Genomic DNA, 14,581 nt, shown 5'->3' with positions numbered 1-14,581 from the left:
GGCTTGCATACATCTCGTACATATTTGGTAAAGATCGTAATCTGGCAACCATTTCGATTGGTGTGCTGCTCTTCTGTCAGTTTAGTAGTGCTCAAAGATGAGCACAGGCTGTATTTGTTCATCTTCTGATTTCTGGAAGTGAACTGTCTCGAAATTGTTGTGAGGGATCCCCTAAAACTGAAGCTCCCTAGCTCGGCAGCAGAATATCTTCATTAGGAAGTTTCGTGTTACGTGTCTATTAATTAAAATGTTTTCTAGTTAAAAAATTCATAGAACATTTTTTAAACTGCCAGACATTGTAAATAATGTGTGAAAAATTTGTATGTTCGTATAACTAAATGGTATCTCCGCTGCACTTCGTTCTGATATTGAAACAGCATGCTAACCATCACATCGGTTGTGTAAAGTGGCACAGGGATATTATACTTTGGTTTTGTCTTAGGATTGGCGATTATTATCACGGCAGTTGATAACGAGTATTACACTTTCATTTTTCCCTTGAAACCGTTGATTATCATGACATTTGATTACAAATAAAATAGTTGTTCACAATAAATTAGTGTCATCTACAAAACAGGCTTTGGAGAGTGGAACACACAGTGAAAATTGCAGCCTCTATGAGTTACATTTACTCGCTGCCTGCTACAATATCTCTAATTAATGAGAATTTAATAACATCATGTTGTTCGAAATGCGTGGTGGAAGTCCGCCATGACGGATAAAAAAGCAGGTGTCAGTTTTATTCCCAATATGGAAAGAACCCCCTACGAATGTTCTTAGTGCCTCATGAAATGGGATAATGCTACACTCTGTCATTTTTAAACATGGACATCATACTTACTGAAGACAATTCTCATACTCCTCTTTCTTATATCACTATCATCAACAATCAAATTAAACCGTGTCATCAGTCGTCTTATATGACAAATGTAACTACACTCCTGGAAATTGAAATAAGAACACAGTGAATTCATTGTCCCAGGAAGGGGAAACTTTGTTGACACATTCCTGGGGTCAGATACATCACATGATCACACTGACAGAACCACAGGCACATAGACACAGGCAACAGAGCATGCACAATGTCGGCACTAGTACAGTGTATATCCACCTTTCGCAGCAATGCAGGCTGCTATTCTCCCATGGAGACGATCGTAGAGATGCTGGATGTAGTCCTGTGGAACGGCTTGCCATGCCATTTCCACCTGGCGCCTCAGTTGGACCAGCGTTCGTGCTGGACGTGCAGACCGCGTGAGACGACGCTTCATCCAGTCCCAAACATGCTCAATGGGGGACAGATCCGGAGATCTTGCTGGCCAGGGTAGTTGACTTACACCTTCTAGAGCACGTTGGGTGGCACGGGATACATGCGGACGTGCATTGTCCTGTTGGAACAGCAAGTTCCCTTGCCGGTCTAGGAATGGTAGAACGATGGGTTCGATGACGGTTTGGATGTACCGTGCACTATTCAGTGTCCCCTCGACGATCACCAGTGGTGTACGGCCAGTGTAGGAGATCGCTCCCCACACCATGATGCCGGGTGTTGGCCCTGTGTGCCTCAGTCGTATGCAGTCCTGATTGTGGCGCTCACCTGCACGGCGCCAAACACGCATACGACCATCATTGGCACCAAGGCAGAAGCGACTCTCATCGCTGAAGACGACACGTCTCCATTCGTCCCTCCATTCACGCCTGTCGCGACACCACTGGAGGCGGGCTGCACGATGTTGGGGCGTGAGCGGAAGACGGCCTAACGGTGTGCGGGACCGTAGCCCAGCTTCATGGAGACGGTTGCGAATGGTCCTCGCCGACACCCCAGGAGCAACAGTGTCCCTAATTTGCTGGGAAGTGGCGGTGCGGTCCCCTACGGCACTGCGTAGGATCCTACGGTCTTGGCGTGCATCCGTGCGTCGCTGCGGTCCGGTCCCAGGTCGACGGGCACGTGCACCTTCCGCCGACCACTGGCGACAACATCGATGTACTGTGGAGACCTCACGCCCCACGTGTTGAGCAATTCGGCGGTACGTCCACCCGGCCTCCCGCATGCCCACTATACGCCCTCGCTCAAAGTCCGTCAACTGCACATACGGTTCACGTCCACGCTGTCGCGGCATGCTACCAGTGTTAAAGACTGCGATGGAGCTCCGTATGCCACGGCAAACTGGCTGACACTGACGGCGGCGGTGCACAAATGCTGCGCAGCTAGCGCCATTCGACGGCCAACACCGCGGTTCCTGGTGTGCCCGCTGTGCCGTGCGTGTGATCATTGCTTGTACAGCCCTCTCGCAGTGTCCGGAGCAAGTATGGTGGGTCTGACACACCGGTGTCAATGTGTTCTTTTTTCCATTTCCAGGAGTGTATATAATGGGCATTGTTGCTGCAGTCAACTGATTTTTCTGACACCTTGTAAGAGACAATCCGCAGATGTACGTGGATCGCTCGTCTCCACTGTGACTTTGAACGTAACCACTTATCAGACAACGAGAAACAAAATTTAGTGGAATCAATATTTGATGTATGTAACACAACATGTGGGAGGTTCGCTGACTCCTATATTATGTTTTGGTCTTCTTCAACTGTTTAGTGCATGTAGAGTTTTGGTGAAATTGGAAGGGTTGCGCGTTGTCTGGGTGATACAATGTACACTTGATGTTTATGGGTTTAAATGGAGTAAACATCTCGGTTTTCTGTTCTTCCCTTCACTGGTAATTCAAGTAAAACAACGTGAAATGTTACAAGGAGAACTGACAGCTCTTTGCTTTGTGATCTTGTTGTCGTGGATGAAACTTTGCGTGACAGTGTTGTAAGTTAGATGGTTAAAATGAACTAAATCCCAGGAAGCTAAATACTAAAAGAGAAGTCATGATAGTACTTCTAAAGCAGGGTTAGAAAAAGAAGAGTCTATGGAGTAGGGAGTGAATTAGTCTAAACTGCTAAAAAAAATAGAATAGGTACAGAAAAAATTTAAAACTGCATAACAATGCAGAAATAAAAAGGACATGGGCGCCACTCGGGACACATGCTACTATGAGAGGTGTCCCCAGCAACCCCCTCCCCGCCTACCGCATCCACCTTAGACACGTGTTCCAGTGACAGAGTTTGTGAGGCCATTTGGTTGTGCCACATTATATGGTGGAGATGGTGATTGTTACCAGCATAGTATGTGAGAATTTCCCTAAGGTAGGTGACGCTACACAATCTTTCGATGGGATATAGAAGGTTTTAGTGTGCAAAATGCGTTTAATTTCTACTTCTTCTTCTTTCGAATGGGCCAGTTAAGGACCACGATATTCAGCTTTTCAGCCTGGAGAGGGACTTGATGTTTGCCCAGTAATCCCGCATTCTCTGGCTATGTTTCTCTTTTTCTCCTTTGTCCAAAGGGAGCCAGTCTTTTCACGGGGTGATCTGTCATGAAACCTCTTTTCTTTTAATACCCTTATGAGAAGTTATCCGTTTCTAATGTCACTTTCACTTATGTTCAGTTCCTGGATGTCTTTCTTGACTTCTATCAGCCATGGCATCACGGTCTTCATGCTCTTCCAGTAGTTGAGAAGTTGGCTGATCGGTCTTGTTTGGTCCGTCCTTGTGATATGTCCATAGAAAGCGAGACGTCTCTTCCTGGCTATATCTGTGATTTTCTCAGTATGACTGTATAGCTCATGGTTTGATTGTCTTCTGCACTCACCATCTGTTTTGACCGGTCCCAGAACTTTTCTCAGGATCTTCCTCTCCTGAATCTCTATCTGTCAAGCATTTCCTGTTCAGATTCAAGCATTCTGAGGCATATAGGGCTTAAGTTTGGAATTGCGACATAGGCATTTCTTATTATAGAAGTTCTTGGTTAATCGATATGCTAACTGTAAGTTATTAATCCGAGTTGTTAGTGCTGCTCCTTCTGATAGACTAGATTCCAACCGTTCTCCTAGATACTTGAATCTGTCAACCTTTTCAATTTGACCTTGTTGCAGCTGTAGTTCACTGAGAGTATCACTGATTCCGGTGAGGTATTTCGTATTATCTAGTCAATTGAAGTCCTACCTTGGCAGCCTGGAGTTTGAGCATATTGAGCTGCCTTACTGCTACTTACACTGAGCTTGCTATAAGTGCCAGATCATCTGTGAAAGCTAAACAGTCTACTACTAGTCCCTTCCGTTTGTCTCCCAGGTAAATACCGCTCGGTATAGTTTGTACTTCCATTTCTTTTCACCATTCTCCTTGTCGAGCGCACAATTGAAGAGAAGAGGTAAAAGTCCATCACCCTGTCTTTATCTCAAATCTTTCTGAAAGTGTTCCCTTGAACTTTACTCAGGGTCTTTTGGATAAGGCTGTGGGTTTTCTGGTCCAGGTCCATTTCCTGCAAAATTCTCAAAAGAGCATGTCTGTCGATTGAATCGTATGCTTTCTTAAAGTCAACGAAAGTAACTACGTACTGCTTATTCACTAGTTTAATTTGACTTAATACTGACTTCAAGTTGAGGATCTGTTCAGCACAGGAACGTCCTTTTCTAAACCACCCTGATAATCTCCTAGTTTAGGGTCCAATATAGGGGCGGCTCTATTCTATAATGCCTTAAATAATATCCAATAGGTGACTGGTATCAATGAGATCCCTCTATAATTGTTGATGTCGGTCAAATCACCCTTCTTGTGTCAGGGGTGGATGAGAGCAGATGTCCAGCCATCGGGTAACTTCACAGTGTCCCAAATGTTCCGTAGGATCTCGGTCAACTTGCTGATTGCTTTGTCTCCAGCCTGCTTCAACATCTCTGCAACTATAGCGTCTTCTCCTGCTGCTTTCTTATTCTTTAGGGGCTAAACGATGTTTTTAAATTCTGTTGGAGAGAGAGAGTTTGGTTGTCTTTGTAGATAAAGGACGTTTTAGGGGATTCACAGTTGAGGAGATTCTCAAAATATTTGTGCAATATGCGGCAGTTGTCTTTGTCATTATAGTCTATCTTTCCATCTGGTCCTCTGAAGAATAAGCTGGGTGGGGCATAGCTTCTAAGATTTCGCTCGAAAGTTTGGTAAAAGTTTCTAGTGTTATTCTTCTTGAAATCTTCTTCTAATGTAGTCAGTTGGTTCTGAGTGTACTGACGTTTAACCTGCCGGATGGTTTTGGCAGTTAGCCGGCGCTGTTCTATGAACTTCTCGTTATTTTTTTCGGACTTCTGTGAGCTCCATCTTAGCCAAGCTGCTTGTGTCTTTGCGATCGCTTGATCGCAGGTACTTCAATTTATTGTTATTGTTTCCTTACATTTACTTACAAATAAAATAACTAACATTTCTGTTAACGGCATGTATATCCTATGTATTAGGGAACAATTATTATGCACATATCAAGTATGCTTGAAATGGCTCGAATACTGTAAGTCACAAAATTAATTGACCCATCACAGACACGCTGGCCTTCAAATGGGTATGAGACCCATGTATGTTGAGTTTCTGGATAGTTTTGAGCTATTAATATTCACTAATAACGTCAGTGTTGAAGATTATTGCCGGCCGGTGTGGCCGAGCGGTTCTAGGCGCTTCAGTCTGGAACCGCGCGACAGCTACGGTCGCAGGTTCGAATCCTGCCTCGCGCATGGATATGTCTGATATCCTTAGGTTAGTTACGTTTAAGTAGTTCTAAGTTCTAGGGGACTGATGACCTCAGCTTTTAAGTCCCATAGTGCTCAGAGCCATTTGAACCATTTGAAGATTATTTGTACCAAACTTATTTGAATAATCCATTGTCATTCTGTGTTTTCTCCAATTATAATGCTGAGCGTTACTGAAGAAAACGTTCAGTAGAGTTAGCCACTGCTTAAAACAGGACATAATGATTTGAGAACGAGCTATTTGTCTTACGGAATCCATACGGAGTCAACTGCCGCAGGGTTCTTCAAAGGTAATACACAATATGTCCTATCACTCTGGTTACAAATCATTATCCAAAATAATTATTAATTTATGGATAGTTTTTGCGAATCAGCCAAGCATGCCAACCCCCTGGATTGGCGTTTTGTTGGACATTCATCTGAGACCATTATGAAAGGAAAGTACTGCACAGGATACATACTCGAAGAAGGAATCTATTCAAATAATGTAAGGAGAAAGAATCATTTCATAACTGCATGTCTATTTATTTACTGATTTATGTTCCATCGATCCTGAAATTATTATTTTATTCACTAAATTTAAAAATACACACCAATTTAAGCACACTATTGGGTAATGGTTATCTCGAAAGCGCCATCACTGAGTCGACACATGTGTATAAGTGTATTCAGATGAGTGACGTACTCAACAGCTCTCAAGCGAAGCGCCTTTCGCAGACGTAGCTGACCTTGGACTCGCAGGGCTCCGGGTACATCATGAAGCTACGATCAGCCACGTAGCAGACGTCGAAATCCGGCGAGGGTGGCTGTACCATCAAAGTGCTGTCGACATCCACTGGAGAGCCTGCAGACAGAGGAAATAACACAGTCACATTTGATGGCAGCTGATATCGATTTAATTTCCACATCTACACTTTTGACTACTACATAATGTTTCAGAAGCTCTGCGAAAAACTTTGAGGAAAGGTAGGTCACATACAAGCTATTTTCTGTTATGGAAGACATTTTATCTAATCGGTGGTTTCTTAACTACTTATATGAGATGCCCATAACCCTCTGACCATGATTAACAATAATGCCATTCAAACTGTATAGTATGTCATGAGACTGCCTCCATAAACGAATGGTTATTACCGGAAGGGCACCCTGAGTTTGGTTTTATTCTATTTTATATTATTTGCAAAGAAAATACAGGGCTGTCACACGGTTTTCATTTTGTATTGCAATTTATTATGTTCAGTATCCTAATCACAACGTCAGGACACTGACTTATATAAATAAGTAAATAAAATCAGAAAAATTGTAGTGTCGCATAAGTAAAAACTACAGTGACATTTTTCCTGTTCAAATTGTACAGTACATTTTCCACTTTGTCATTAGCGTAGCATTTATGTATAATTTTTAAATCTAGACAAAGGCGGTGGTTAATGCGACCGCTCACGTAAAATGAAAAATAATAATAACAATAAAAATAAATGTTAGGGTCATCTGACTTCGATGCTGGATGACACACCTTTGGTTCCTGGTTCCTTCTCGGACTTTTCTGTGGGAGGGAAGTCTGGAACGAGGTCCAATCAGCCTCGTGAAGTCAAATAATAAAGTACTTGAATAATGAAGCAGCGACATCGTCAGGATTCATCTACTGGTAATAACGACGTGAGGGATTGGCTATATGCTGATCACATGTCCCACTATCATAGATCGCTCCTCATAGTGCCTTGTATACTGCAGTCTTCTGGTCGTGAGTGATTTTTACTTTGTGAAGGTCATGTTCGAATAAATTTATAGCTTATTGTAATGGTGAACTGTAGTTTGGTGTGCGATTTCTCTTTCTGTACTACACAATGCTTCATTCTATTTAAAAGCACAGGCCACCAAAATCTTGGTGCAAAGTTGCGGCACTGGCCGCAGATGGAGAAATACACTGACGGAAGAAACTTTTACAAAATACTGATTCTTATGGCCCGAGGCCTTGGAACGAGCATCCCGGAAATTGCGATGCAGTTTGACCTTTCTTGTTCTGCTGTACCATGCATCAAAGGAAAGTGGCTGAAGGATGATGGAACCAAGAGTTGACGACAATGTGTTGGACATCCACACCTCTTCACAGAACATGACAGTCGACGGTTTGCCCATTCTGTGTAGATGAATGCACACGAACTGACGTTATCGAGAGCACATTGGAGATCGATAAGCAGGTCTGGAGATCGCCGGATTCCACGGGTCAGCGGTTGCCCGTGAAGTCACAGCCGCCAACCGACGCCAGTGCTCTGCTGCTGACGAGGTACCACTCCGCCCTCCTGGCTGAGACAGGGCGCTTCGAAAGATAATCCTGTATTTTAATAGATGTATTGTTGTCAATGATGTTTTCTTGGTTCTCTTGAACGTAATTAGGACCGCACCATCGCATCCCTCCCTACTGTCTCCTGACGAACTTAGGAGTCTGGGACCAGACCTCTATAAATGTGTCATTGCCCCCTTCTGGCCTGCTTGCATGTGTTGATTGGTTTGGGAAAGGTGTCATGGGATCGTAGTATACTCTCTATAGGAACGATGACCAACTGCTGCCAGTGATCCTTGGCATCTTAGATATTGGCATTGGGGCGGACATTATGATATATGTAAAACATATGCTATTGGGGACTATTTTGGGAGTATGTCAACTTTTCGCTCGCAGTTCACAGAGACACATGACATTTGTAGTCCTGTTTAAAAATGGCCTACGTTTCTGTCAGATAACATGTAACACATGAAGTCATAGAATGTCAGTTACATATCGTATTGCCGACCGAGTTTCCTTAATCACTACCAGTCGTGACTTTAAGACATACGAGATGGCTCTTCTCACCGACATGACACGATTAATCCCACTATGCCCCTCCAAAACGGCGGAAGAGTAGGGCTCCCCCAGGTCGCTAATATACTCGCTGACAGTGGTCATTCGGAAAAATGCTGAACGCAAATTAATCGCTGAACACGATGTGATGTAATTTATCTGCAGTCAATATTTTCGCCACAGCCCACTCTAAACACAGCTGTCTGTGTTTTCGTGTTAACGATAGCCTGCGTTTGGGGCACCAGTTCCCCAGTCTGGCTGCTGCTGTCACCAGCTGATGGTGCAGGGTAACACATTTGTTCTCAGTTGACTGACACAGATGTGAAGAAGCCACAATGCGGTTGGTGCACAGTACGTCGAACCTCCCATGTAGTGGTCATATGTGGTCTGCTGCAACCTTGACGGCCAGTACGCCTGTCCCCACATTCTCATCCAGGTCACTATCACCTCTGAATAGGCCACAAATCTGGATACAGCTTGATTCAAGCATCCACTCGAGGTTCACACTTTCACGTACTGATAACGCCGTCTCACACGAGAATGCATCCTCTTGGTCAGTGATTTGGCGCTAATCACACCTCTTTTATATCCTAGCAGATCTGATAACAACACTGAACACGAACAACACTAATGCACTCTGGTAATCGTTCTACCTCCAATGGAGAATTGTAACTCTGATCATTTAGATATCCGTCGATGACGTGCATGTGTACTATATGAAACACTTTTTTTATACGCTGAGATGACAAAAGTCATGGAATAGTGGTGTGCACATATGCAGATGGCCGTAGTATCACATACACAAAGTATAAAACTGCAGTGCAGTGTCGGAGCAGTCATTTGTTCTTAGTTGGTTCACGCGAAAGATGACTGACGTGTCTATGGCCACACGACACCAATTAACAGACTCTGAATACGGACGCCTGGGGTGTTCCGTTTCGGAAATCGTTAGGGAATTTAATAGTCCGAGATCTACAGTGTCGAAAGTGTGCCGAAAATACCAAGTCTCAGGCATTACCACTCACCATGGACAACGCAGTGCCCGTATTTCCAGTTAACATCCAAGGGATGGAGTAAGGTCCCACAATGGAATTTGTTACGATGCCGCACCAAAGGATTACGATTCACAGTCGTTGCTGGTCGTTGTTGTTGTAGTACCTGTCGAAGCCAGCGTGAATTTTCAGTAGCGCAGTAGCACATGTTACGTAAATTTACATAACCGTGGTTCGTAAACGTAGGTTCGACGTTACAGAGGACACATTGGGAAAACGTAGTAATGTCCGACAAGGAATATAGAAACTGAAATGACCTGCCGATAGACGACATATTTTCTGCTAGTTCTGCAGTGAAGACAATAAACAGTCGAAAGGCTTGATACAACTACGTAGCCCTGGCATGAGCGTGTTTACAACGCAATAGGCGATTCCGGCTGACTTGCCTTTGATTCTCTTGCGAAGAGTTACAGCCTAACATTAACAAGATTATATCACTGTACTCGTCTTTTCAAGCAATTTTGGATAACATTAAAGAAAATATATAATTTTTATAAACAATTATGCTAGCTCCAATGTCTTAATCGATACAAGAGTTCAGACACTTGATGACCTAACAAAATACGTTTTACATGCCTCTTACATTACTATCACTTGCCGAAAACCACATTTCGATATTTAGAAGCGTTCACGAAGTGAAAGGGGTATTCCGTCTCACGTCATTCAGCCTCGCTCACACGTGAGAGAGTGAAAAAAAAAACCCTTGTGATCACATTGCACTTTTTTGTGATGCCTGTATGCTAAGCAATGAGGTGGTACCGATATTTTCATCTTGAACTTTCTATAGTTAAAACTAGAAAATTTCAAGACGCGAATGGTACAATTAAATTCCACTGCTATGTGAATCTATACGTGTATGTCGTATTAGAAAGCAGTCTTTGAAGAGACAAAACTTTTCGATGATACCAACGTGAATCATTTAAGGCCAGGTTCTAATTCAAAATTGACGAAAATTTAGAATTTTTGTAGCATTTTGGAGGCTATATATGCTTAGAATGCTGGGTCGAAAACGTTTTTTAACAACTTGTGCAGGCTGCCGAATGCAGCAAATCCAGCTAAGCAGATCGGCTTTTATCGCCAAGAACAACGAGGGAATTTCGCTTCAGGAACAATTCTATATACGGTCCTGGTATTACAGGCTAAACCTAAGTAACCAAAACACTTTTTTTGGTAAAAATTTTATCAAAACGTAATTTTAGTCCGCCACATTCGATTAGCCATATTAAGATCTGAAAATGTACCTTCAGATTTGTGTTCAGCGACACGTAGTTTTTATGCAGACAGAACTAATAATATACATAAAAGTTTTCCCTACATTTTATACAGGTTTTTCTCGAGAAACGATGTGCCTGCGTGCAGCATGAAATAAAAGCTGTTCAGTCTATTAACTTCTACCTTTGACTCCTAAACAAGAAGTTTTTCTTGGGAGCTTATACCTATAATGTATGAAATTTGTTAACGTTTACAACTTTTTGTAGAGCTGTAAAGAGCGAACACAAACCAAAGAAATCGAGTTACCAGCAAACCTTCAAACTAAAGGTTATTTCATTGACCGATGTTATCCCTTTTTTTACTTCAGATAACTGCTGAGGGGCTACACTGCACGCAGTATGCGTACTTCAGACTACCAGGTCCTTGATCAGACCATAATTACGGGCACGCTGTTGTTCTTTTTTATTGCAAATATAAAATCATATTACGATCAATCATAATCCCCAATTAGATCCTTTGTAGATCTCTTCATTGTCTCAAAAAAAAATTTGCTCATTTGAATGAGAACTTGGCCTTAATGTAATACTCGAAGAGTCAGGCAGTCTCGTAAATCGACGTTAGGTTTTTCAAGTAATTAGGAAATGAATTTGTATTTCCATATTTGAACCTCATATGTTCTAATAAATTCATCTCGTTTCTAAATTAACCCATTTTATTTAACACTTGATAGACAAGTAGATTGGTAGGCACCGGCAAGTATTTACAGAGTGAAGTTTGATGGTTACTTAAAACGCTCTGCTGTTGTCTCAGTCAATCGTCAGCATCTAATGTTCAATGCTGTAGATGAATGAATACTTCATTTCCACCCAACGAATGCTAGATCACATCCTCACCGTATTCTACATGTTCATCGAAACACCAACCCACTGTTTCTCTTCCATTCCACTCTCTAAAACAATGCAGGAAAAAAGAACTCTTAAATTTTGGAGTGCGACCACTGATTTCTATTGTTTCATTACAATGATGATTTCTTCCTATGCAGGTAGATTTCAACAAAGGAAGCTGCAGTGTTATAACTTGTACTGTGAATCGTGGAGCGACATATAAACATTCATCAGAAGCATTTTCCATTTTGTTAAAGCCGAGAGATTTCACCCGGCTACACTCCCGCAAGTTTTGTGAACATTTTATGCAGCGGGATAAACTCAGTGTTCACATTTTCAACTTTAATTACACAGTTTTCTCGGCTATACCAAAAAATTTCCAATTTACAATAATGCTATCCTTGAACAAAGGCGTCTTAAAAATCACTACACTTTATTACGGCATGCAAATGGTAAAACTTTGATCCCAGTGCTTCTCTCGTTCACACTCGACGCATTGATTACTGTTCATACAGGGTACTTCACATGCGTTTCTCTATAACTGACAAAATAGTAAATGAAAGGAATAATTATCTGGATAGGTAAACATGAGAAAGGTCTCATGTTCTACGCTGTTATGAAAGTTGTTTACTTTGCTACCTTCCAGAGAGTTGTAGCGACACGTAATATTTTTTTAAGTAGAACATTATTTTTTCTACCAAATATCTGATGTATTTAAACCAGATGTGAAAAATGAACTTACATTTCTGTCACTTTTATCTGGGGAGCTAGAAACGTTCAGAGTTTTGGGGGCAAACATGCTAAACAAATCTGGCTGTTTCCAAATAGATTTTAATTTAAGTGATGTGTTTAAACAAGTGCGCCTATTGCTGAATGCACACTTCAGTGATACTTCTAAACGACGTGTGGACGAGGTGCAAAGTTGCTGGTGTCAGGCTGCAGTAAGCTTCCTCTATGCGCTGTTTGCAGCTATTTTGGGTTATGGATTCTGTGACATAAACACGATTTTTAGAATACCCCACAAAAAAGAATCGACAGGTGTGAAATCGGATGAGCGTGCGTGCCACTCCTGAGGATCATGGTGTCCTAGTCATCCTCCAGGATATCCGTAGTCCTGTTCTAGCCCTACATCACCCAAAAAATGGTCTGGGTGACAATTGTGTTGCATCCAAATAATCCACATACAGCCTCTAACGTCTGGACGTAACTTTCAAATAGAGCACCTAAACAGTAGATGGTGGGAGGTCGATTTATCACACGTGTCAGAATGTATGAGAGGTAGTGTGGATCGATGGTTTCATCTCCAAGGATTCAACACCTCACATTAAGGGGCAACCTCTTTTGACGATTTACATGACATATCCACTTCTGATAATTTGTGGACCAGTAATATGTATTATTACGGTCCACTTCACAATATTTTGTGAACGTGGATTCATCAGAGAACAAAAAAAGTTCAGAGTGAAACTATTCGTGGCCTATTCGCAGAAAATAAATCCCATATTGAAATCGTTCCCACTCAGCTCCTGCATCAATGCCAGGGTGGTACCGGGGAACCTTATGACGATGTACTATTCAACACTCGAATTAAGGATGACAGCAGAAACTTCTCTTGAGCTGACATGAACATCTTGGTCAATTTCGACTAAAACGAACACTTTCATAACCACGCTTCACACTGCTCTGCGTCTATTAGCGCTACGGCTTCTGAAATTAATTGTCCCTAAAAGTAGTTGTTCCGCACTTGAGAACGTAATGGTTCCTGGAGCTCTTGCACAAGGATGACTCACGGTATACGCCGTGGCTACTTCATTGGCATCGAGTCGAGATTCACCGACCACCGCCAAATGTTACCGTATTCGCTGGGTAAATACGCTTTATTGTGAGTCAATATCCGTGTCTCACCGAATCTAGTTTGTTTGTGCATTCCGACCAGCTTTGTATGCGGCAGTACAACGATTCCTTCCCCAGTCTAACCGAACATGTCTACAAACAGAGCATCCACTTACCACGGATCAGAGGAAAACATCCTTACCTAAAACACCCTAAAGTAAACTCGTGTGGCACGATTGGCTGGGAGTCCATAAAGAGGGATTTTCAGTCACCTATTAGCAAGTTCTTTCAACTGGACGCCACTTCGACGTCTTTAAGACATTCCAATAATCCTACTGGGGAAAGGAGACCTTTAGTTTTATGTGAAACTGGAATTACGTATCGTTCCTGACATACATTCACAGCAATAAAGGGTAAAGACTAACGCAAAGGCAGAATGGAAAATTTAAATGTCAAACCGGGCGTCGATGCCGCGATCAAATAGTCTCCAGGATCGCAGATGAAATCAACAACCCCAAATGAAACACCCTGAATATCGATTCCTCGGCTATTTGCCTCCCCACCCACTTATCCACAGCATAGCACACGTCAAGGCTAAAATTTATATTCAATGCATTGCAAGATGCGCAGGCACATTTACGCTAAAATGTGCTTTTCTTTGCCGGCCGGTGTGGCCGTGCGGTTCTAAGCGCGTCAGTTTGGAACCACATGACCGCTACGGTCGCAGGTTCGAATCCTGCCTCGGGCATGGATGTGTGTGATGTCCTTAGGTTAGTTAGGTTTAAGTAGTTCTAAGTTCAAGGGGCTGATGACCTCAGTAGTTAAGTCCCATAGTGCTCAGAGCCATTTTTTTTGTGCTTTTCTTTGCCTTGCGCAGGTAGTGAAAGGTGGCCAATACTGATATATGTGTGATATGCGGGAACTGACAACATGCTGCTCCAGTTAAGTACAAAGGCATAATTAAGAGTTCTGAGGGAAAATTAGTGACCATAAACATTTGTTGATGAGAATAGCAGTTACAGGTTGTCAAACAGAAACCTTCTAAATGCTTGTCTGAGTTTGGTGAATGTGGAGTGGAGATAGTGTGACTGTGTGTGTTAGGAAACCCACTGACCCTTGCCTCACCTTATTGTACTATAATGGGAGTTCCCTCAGTCCACAACA

General features: G+C 42.5%; 1 protein-coding gene across 1 annotated transcript in view; it reads right to left on the bottom strand.

Moving 5' to 3' along the window:
- Positions 1–6,104: 6,104 nt before the first annotated feature.
- Positions 6,105–14,581, bottom strand: part of LOC124777485 — a 47,007-nt gene continuing 38,530 nt past the window's right edge. The window contains exon 5 of the mRNA XM_047252920.1: positions 6,105–6,444. Within this exon, the coding sequence (XP_047108876.1) occupies positions 6,296–6,444 (149 nt within the window). The 3' untranslated portion in view covers positions 6,105–6,295. The remainder of the gene's footprint in view (positions 6,445–14,581) is intronic.

The sequence above is a fragment of the Schistocerca piceifrons genome, chromosome 2, assembly GCF_021461385.2.
Source record: "Schistocerca piceifrons isolate TAMUIC-IGC-003096 chromosome 2, iqSchPice1.1, whole genome shotgun sequence".
In the NCBI taxonomy this organism is placed as follows: domain Eukaryota; kingdom Metazoa; phylum Arthropoda; class Insecta; order Orthoptera; family Acrididae; genus Schistocerca; species Schistocerca piceifrons.
Note: the sequence above shows the minus strand (reverse complement) of the source record. Positions and strands in the feature narration are given on the sequence as shown.